Here is a 7781-nt window from a genome sequence, read left to right as displayed (position 1 = left end):
GCCGGGCAGGAGCCGCTCTAGCAACAGCCCCGGCAGCGGCGCCGGCTTCCGCGCGCCGGCCCCGGCCGGTCGCAGCTGTCCGTCTCTCCGGCGCGCCCGCCCGCGCGGCTCCTGGGGGCTGTTGTTTCTGCGGCTGCTCCGCGGCCGGAGGTGCAGGAAGCTCGGCCGTGCGGCCGCCGCCGCCAGCCCGGAGCGAACCAGCGAGCGAGCGCGCGGGAGGGAGGAAGGCGGTGGAGGAGGAGGAGCGGGAGGAGCGCGGGCGGGGGCGGGGGCCGGGGCCGCCGGGCGGGGGAAATCTACAAAGTGAAGCCACATTGCCAAACTTGCAGCAGCGATTGCAGCAGTTGCTGCCGCTGCGCCGCGCCTAAAGCCGCGCCGCGCGGGCCAAGGGCTCCTGCCGCTGCTCGCGCGGAGCCGGAGGCAGAGGACGCGGACTGAGACTGTCACTTCTGCTCTCGGCCGCCTGCCACTTATACGCGGAGCCCCCCAACCCAGCATCAGAGCAACGCGTTAAAAAAAAAAACCCAGCCCGTAGCCCCCTCCTCCCCTTTCCTGCTTCTGCGAGTACTCCCCCTCCCACCAGCCGGGGCGCCCCTTCCTCGGAAGCCGAGCGGCTTCGCTCGCATTTCGCCGCCGCCGCCTCTCGCAATATTGCAATATAGGGGAAAAGCAGGTAAGGGGACCGCTGGGGAACTGCGGGCGGGGGGTGCGGGGCGGTGATACCAGGGGAGGAAGGGACCGATGGAGGCCGGGGCTATTTTCTCCTGCTTCCTTCCCTTGACCGTCCCAAATTGCAAGTAAACAATACGTTGGCTTGGGTAATGCGCGAGTCTGAAACTACCGAGGCCGGCCTGCGAGCTAGCAAGGAGGGCAGCCCCGGGCCGCCAGCTTTGTAGCGGTTCCTGCTTACAAAAGGGTTCTCGGAGACCGGGCGGGTGAGAACCTTGGAGGGGGTGGGGAGATTTTCAGTTCCTAAGGGGAAGGCAGTGGGTGCTGAAAGGAGGGCTTAAGTATGAGAAGTAGTGTGAGGAAGATAGTCAAGACCCCCCCCCCCCGCTTCTAGTAAACAATATTTTTGAAACAGTGGCAGAGAGGATCTAAGCGGGAAGGATTCGGTATTGCTGGGTCTTTAAAAAAAATTCCTCTTGGTTTGTAAGTCTTTTGTTCCAATCCAGGAGAAACCCGGTGAATCACCTAATTAAAATCAAGACATGAATTAAGCATCCATTTTTGTACTACAAATTGCCAGCACTACGTTTGTCCCTCCCTTGGTCTCCATTAAAAAACACCAGAGACGTTGTTAAAGGGGGGGAGATTTTGCCTCTAGCTGCCAGTTCTGCTTTCTATTTCACTGACTATCCCAGGACCTAAATTGCTTGGCTATGTAATTACTAGAGTATAAGCCTATTTAACTTAAAAGCTTTCTTTTTTTTTTTCCAACTCTAAATGAAACTTGATGAGGGCCCGTCCTTAGTTATCAGGGGAGTCAGTTTCTGGTCAGTCCTCTTGATTCATCTCTTTTAGATTTAATCAGCATTAAGGTATTGCTTGTCCTTAAGAGCTTTAGCTAATGGGGTTACTGGATGCTTTTCTCAGTGTAATGTTTCCTTTTCAAAAAAATATACATATATATTTACCTCTCACCAAAGATGGGGGCGGGGAAGAGCTTGGAATCTCCTCCCTCCCTCTTCCCTTTTAAAAAGGAATTCGGAGCGATTAAAACGTTGGGGGAAACAGTTTAAAGACCGAGGGCAGGAAATGCAGATTCATTTGGGTTAGGGCTGAAATTGTAACAAAAAGCAATTCCTCGAGTAAATGCATCAGATAAATCAATTTACATAAAGGTATGATGCATTCGGGTAAATGCAATGCTAATGGGTTTTAGAGTGGTCTTGTTTCCAAAGTCTCAGGGTTTTGTTACAGCTTAATTGGTGCAGTTCTTATTCTGGTTTATTGTGCGGTCTCTGGACACACGTTCCGGGACTCTTTCGGAGGAAATGTGTTTAAAATCGGCCTATTTAAGGAGCCCGAGTCCTTGTTTCGTTTCATTCCCTTCGGGTTTTTTTTTCCCCCAGCAGTGAAGTTGGGCCGGGGACAGGCAAAGTTCACCCTCTTCCTTCTGAGGTATCAGCTGAATGTCTTGAGCAGATAGCTGGGAGCCTCGGGGGGAGCCCACACTCTCGGCTTACAGAGGACAAAGACAAAACAGGCTGCTTAATTGGCAGTAAATAACTTGATCTTTTTATAGAATAAGTGACTGGAGGAACACTAGGACTTTATTGGACTCCGCATTGGAGGCAACAAATTAATCGGTTTAGGCTAAGCTTTATAAATTGATTCCTATATTATACCCCAGTTGCTTCCCTTATGACATTCATTAGGAGTGGGGAATGTTTAAAAGCAGTTTTGGTGACAGCAGGACTGGCTCGAATTGTGCATTTTTTCATAGTGGCTTTTCACATACATATCTGTAAACTGCGCCCCCCCTCCCCCCGCATTTTGGAGGAACAAAGCTTTAGCATTTAAATTGCTGATCAAGGGCAGATTAGTGAGACCAAAGTGGAGAGTGTTTATATAGGAAGTTAACAGGCATCCTAAAGTTCAATGATCTATTATTCTTGCCTGTGTCCTGAAAACCCAGAGAAAACACTCATTGATCTTCAAAATGAAATGAGATTTGGAACAATAATGGGAGATGGCGGTCACCACAATGGCATGTGAAAGGTGCTGTTTAAAATACGAAAAACCAGTTTCGCAACTTTACCCACCGCACCCCCCAACCCCCCGCCTCTGGTTCCCGCACCTCCCCTTCCACCACCACGCAGTTTCCCCTATTCTGGTTCTTCCCTCCTTCCTTTTCAGAAAGCCGAAGTATTTCCAACTTGTGAATTGCAGCTGTACTTCCCAGGGCAAAGCTCGGGAGGGAACGTGGCTCCGACAAGGGCCGCCTCCCCACTCCCCCTCGGCTCACCCTCGGGGCTCGGCCTGGGCTGGGGAGGGGCCGGGCGCGGCGGTGGGTGGGTTTGACCCTCATTTGCTGAAGGCGGGGGTAGTGGGCGGAGGCGGGGGGCCGGGAGGAGGTGCCGTGAGGGGTGGAGCGCGCCGCAGAGCCTCGCTCTCAGAGTTTTGACAGTACCCAAGCTGAAATTGTCAGCAGCAGCGAGCGCTGGAAAGTTGAGAGGAGCTCGTGGCCCCAGAACAAAGCTTGAGAAAAGTAAACAGGCGGCTGCTGCCGGCGAGCCTCCCTCCTTCCCTCTCCCCCTCACCCTCCTTCCCGCCCTTGCCCTGCTGCTTCCTTCCAGTGGGTCTGGGGGGAAATACTTCGGTAGGTAGTTCACGCTTCTGTTATTAACTTATGCATTGCCCATGTTTTGTCTTTCTCTCCCTTTCCCCTTCCCGCCCTCTGCAGACCATGGTGAATCCGGGCAGCAGCTCACAGCCGCCCCCGGTGACGGCCGGCTCCCTCTCCTGGAAGCGGTGCGCAGGCTGCGGGGGCAAGATTGCGGACCGCTTTCTGCTCTATGCCATGGACAGCTACTGGCATAGCCGGTGCCTCAAGTGCTCCTGCTGCCAGGCGCAGCTGGGCGACATCGGCACGTCCTGTTACACCAAGAGCGGCATGATCCTTTGCAGAAATGACTACATTAGGTAAGACTTGGCTGTCCTTCCCAAGATGGGCAAATAGAGCAAGGCAAGACCAAAGGTTACCAAGGGTTCTAAGGGAAGGAACAGGGCTCCTATGAGAGTACATTGTCTTCATCTCAAACCTTCTGGTTGGCTGAATTTAAGGGGTTCAAGAAGCATGTGTTAAATTTCTAGTTCTTAGTGACTAGTAGCAAATGCCTTACTAAGTAAAAACAACTGTCCGTTTGGTGGGACTGGGGCCACTAGGTGTGCAAAGGTTGGGCACTCTCAGGACCAAAATTTTCAGTGGTCAGTCCCAACTGGACCCTCTACTAAAAACATTTCAGTGAGAGTTACTAAGCTTTTTTTCTTAGAACAAGGTAGGGACCTACGTTGAAACTCAGAGACAAAAGATTGGCTTAAAAGAGTACTTAGGGATGATTTGCTCTTGTGATGGCTCATTATGTTATTTACATGAACACCTTTAAACTTTTTATAGAGTGTAAAACTGACTTATTCTTTCTGTGTCCTGTCTCTGTGAGAAATATTGATTACTCATCAGTTTTAAAGACTTGTAATTTTTACAGTGAAACAACAATAACAAAAGAAAATCCCCAAAGACAGTAATGTTGCTTTTCATATACTGCTACTTGGAGGCTTGCGCTGCTCAGTGTTAGTGTGTGGTTTGTGATGTAGAATCTGCCGTTTTTTTTTAGTGAGGAATGTTCAGATTTGGGGTTTATTGTTGTCATTTGTATCATTACCCTTGGTTCCCAAAAGAGGTTTAGGAAGAGAGACCATAGAATATACTAATCTTGCGTTTTAAAGCAGTGTATAGGAACATTCATACGCTGGTGTAAGCAGTCTTTTCCAACAAGTTTCAGTGCAATTAATGGAAAGAATTCAGGAGGTCAGGTGCCTATAGGATCTTTTCAGGTGAACTCAAGCTACTTAAACTCATTAATTTGAAAGGAGGCATTTGAAGGATTACACATTTAATTTGAGTAAATGGTTTGATAGACTGATGCACATGAATGCTTCTAGGAGGTGTTCTGTTTCAACATCCAGTAATTAAAAAAAAAAAAAAAACACCACACACACACCGTTGATACTAGAGAGGCGCGCCAGAGAGAAGTGCTCAAGAACCGGTCACTTTTAAAAAGAATTGCATTCTATCTAAATTCTTACTCTTAAGGTATTTTCTTTATAGTGGTTAGAAGAACATTTTGTTCATTTTTCAGTGGCGGTGAATCAGTCAGTGGATGAGATATTTTGTTCAACATTTAGCTGCATTGTGATTCCCTCACTCTGTGTCTAAACCTGCAAAAAATCCCACTGCTCTTCAGAACTGAGTATATGTATGTTCACTCCAGTGATGTCATTAGTATAAAATGGAGTAAAGTGACATTTGGTTCTTCCAATAAAGCAATCTATGTCCACTCTCCTGGCATCCTCAATCAGCCAAGTAAAAGAAATATAGGAAGGGAGAGGGCTTTTATTTTTAAATTAAGATGGCAGCGTTAATTTCACTAAGTGTTCTTTTAGGAGTAAATGTTTGAAAATCAGCAGGAGCATGAGTGTAATACTTTCTGGTTTTCCTTCCAAGCAGTGCCATGAGCTTTGACAGTTTTGTAATTAAATGGAAAGGAAAACTGGGGTAAGAAAAGACGGTGGTTTGAAGTGGAAAAACTGACAGTGCTGTTCAGACATGGTGGAGGGTACAGATTCATCTCTTCTCCAAGGGCCTTCAAAAAAACCCTCGCTTCTGATTACCGCTAATTAAAAAGAAGATGGGTCCACTTGCATTCCCTCGGGACAAGTTTAGGCAAGTGGGTTCCTGGGATTCTCCATTCCTTTTTCTCTACTTGAGGCCAAATATAAATGCCCATTTGGTGTTTTCTCGTGGCTTAATGGAGCGGTGGAGGATGGATATACAGGCTGAACCTTAATTAATTGGGTCCTTACTCTCCTTCCTTTCTTTTTTCCTCTGAATTTGAAAACTAGAGGCAGGCTTGCTCTTGAACTAGCCGCTATCTTGTGAACCTTAGGTCTGCCCAGAGGGATGAGTTCTAACTCAATACCAAACTTGAGGTCCTCAAATTCTGCTTAGGGCTCATCAGCAGGTGACACCCACCCCCACCAGTCCTCCACCTCCCCATTTAAGGAATCTGAAATCTCCAGTGTTTCCTCTGTCCATCAAGATGCCGAAAGGGTAGGAAGATGGGGAGGCCTGCACCTCTCTTTTCTTGTCAGGTACTCCTCCTCCCCAATCTGCCCACAGGACACTTGTTGGAGGAGCTTTCTAGTGTATGGGAGGGCCACACTGGGGAGCTGAGTAATCCGCTGTCTGGCAGCCAGGTGAAGGGGACCCTTTGGTTTTATGTGTAGCCTGGCTGGGACTACAGTGATTTATTAAGGGCTTTTAAATTGTCTGATTTGGAGGTTGTGGTTTTTTGAAAGCAACCTAGTTATGGCTAAAATGCTGCAGGAGAACTAGAAGAGGTGTGTGTGTTGGGGGAGTGGTAGTGGGATCACTGCTTTTCCCCTATTCCCTTTCCCCCGGGCGACCTAGTGTCCATTGGGCAGAGCTGGGCTTATGCTTCCTCTCCCTCCAAGATTTCAGATAAAGCGTCTGCCTTGCTGCAGCGAATCCGCACAATTAAAAGCATTAATTAGTGGCTCCTCCATTTTCTTAGTTCTGATGGGCTTTATCTAATGAGATCTGGTCTCTGGCTTAGATCTGCTCCGAATGACGTGTCCGCAGTGAATGAGAGCTGCGTCGCAAACAAAACATTTAATTAACAAAATTGGCCTCTAAGAGAGGGAGGGAAAAGCAAGGGTGGGGGTGGAGAGGAGGGGGAGGGTGGATCTTAAAGGGGCCAACGCCTGTCTCCCCCCAAAACCTTACAAAAGTCGGCGAATGTAGAACTGCCCCTTTTCTTTCCAGCTTTCGACCCCTCGGTTGAATCTGAGCGCCACCAAGTAGCTTCTGAAACTCCGTTTCTTTTGCTTCAAAACCTCCTTCCTCCACCCCTATCCGGCCCGAAAAAGTGGCTCGGAAAGTGCAGCGAGAGGAGGAAGTTCAGTGATGACGGGTGGGGTTCCAGGTCCTGGGAGGGCTAGGAAATGCACCAGAGGCACCCGTGGTGGTTCTGGGCCATCCTTTTCTCGCACGACCTGGACCCGGTCAGGGACTGGGGGCCGCTCGGCCCACGGCCTCAGTCGAGGCGCCCTGCTGGCCAGCGGCCTCGGCCCGCGAGGGGGCGAGCGCAGGGCGGGAGCCCGGCAAGCCAGTCGCGCTTTCTTTCCTCACTCGCTTTCCCGGGTGGTTCACGTGGCGCCCGCAGCCGCAGTGTGCTGCGGCCGCAAGAGGTGGGGGGGGGGGGGGCCGGGGAGAGGGGATCGGTGGTGGTTGGTGGTGGTGGAGGGTGTGTTTGTGGAGGGGGTGGCCTTAGTAGCATTGGGCAAGGGAGGCGCCGCCAGACAGCGAGTTCATTTCCCTGGTAATCAACAGCAAGCTGCTATATTCAGAGAATGCTGTCCCTTTAATTGAACAGGCTAGGTAATTAAATGGCACTTTTCCAATAGGACGTGCTAGGTAAATCTAATAGTTGGTTATTTAATATCACTTTGAAGTCTGCCCACTCAAGCACAATGACAGCGCAGGAGCATGTGAACTATTAGCTAGGAGAAAAAAAAAAACCCGAGGATCTCAAAAATTAATTAAATCGCATGCAATTTAGGGGGAACGTTTATCTTGATTTGTCATAACAGAATTAATTCAAGGCCTCCAATTCACTTGGGGGCAGATCTGTTACTCTGAATTAACCAAGCGTAATTTGGCTGATTTTTTTTTCCTCTCCGTCCCCTCTAATGCAGCAGTTGAGATTATTCACAGCCCCCCTCTTAAGTATCAATAGCTTCTGGTGCTTTTAAGGTGCTTGGTCTCTAGTTATTCCAAAGTACCTTTAATGGACTTGGCTCCAGGCATAATTTCTGGGTTGCATTTCTTTGTTACATTTAATATAGCTGGTGCCGAATTTAGATTAAATATAGGAACCTGCTGGAAAACCAATTGCTTCTGCATCAGTAGCTGTGGATGTGCATTTTTCTCCTCAGATAGGTTGCTGATATTTACTTGCAGGTACAAATGTATA

General features: G+C 49.1%; 1 protein-coding gene across 3 annotated transcripts in view; it reads left to right on the top strand.

Annotated features, from left to right (window-relative positions):
- Positions 1-275: 275 nt before the first annotated feature.
- Positions 276-7781, top strand: part of LMO4 (LIM domain only 4) — a 16845-nt gene continuing 9339 nt past the window's right edge. Inside the window, exons 1-3 of one of the 3 annotated variants that reach the window (XM_037060919.1) lie at positions 276-673; positions 2642-2724; positions 3410-3648. In XM_037060919.1, the coding sequence (XP_036916814.1) occupies positions 3413-3648 (236 nt within the window). In that variant the 5' untranslated portion in view covers positions 276-673; positions 2642-2724; positions 3410-3412. Of the gene's footprint in view, positions 674-2641; positions 2725-3108; positions 3215-3409; positions 3649-7781 lie in introns of those variants that run through there. The other 2 variants (XM_037060916.1, XM_037060917.1) reach the window with 2 other exon arrangements.

This window comes from Sturnira hondurensis, unplaced genomic scaffold (assembly GCF_014824575.4).
Source record: "Sturnira hondurensis isolate 20B ecotype Veracruz unplaced genomic scaffold, ASM1482457v3 Scaffold0013063, whole genome shotgun sequence".
Classification (NCBI taxonomy): domain Eukaryota; kingdom Metazoa; phylum Chordata; class Mammalia; order Chiroptera; family Phyllostomidae; genus Sturnira; species Sturnira hondurensis.
The sequence above is the reverse complement of the archived record's forward strand: the minus strand, read 5'-3'. Positions and strand labels throughout refer to the sequence as shown.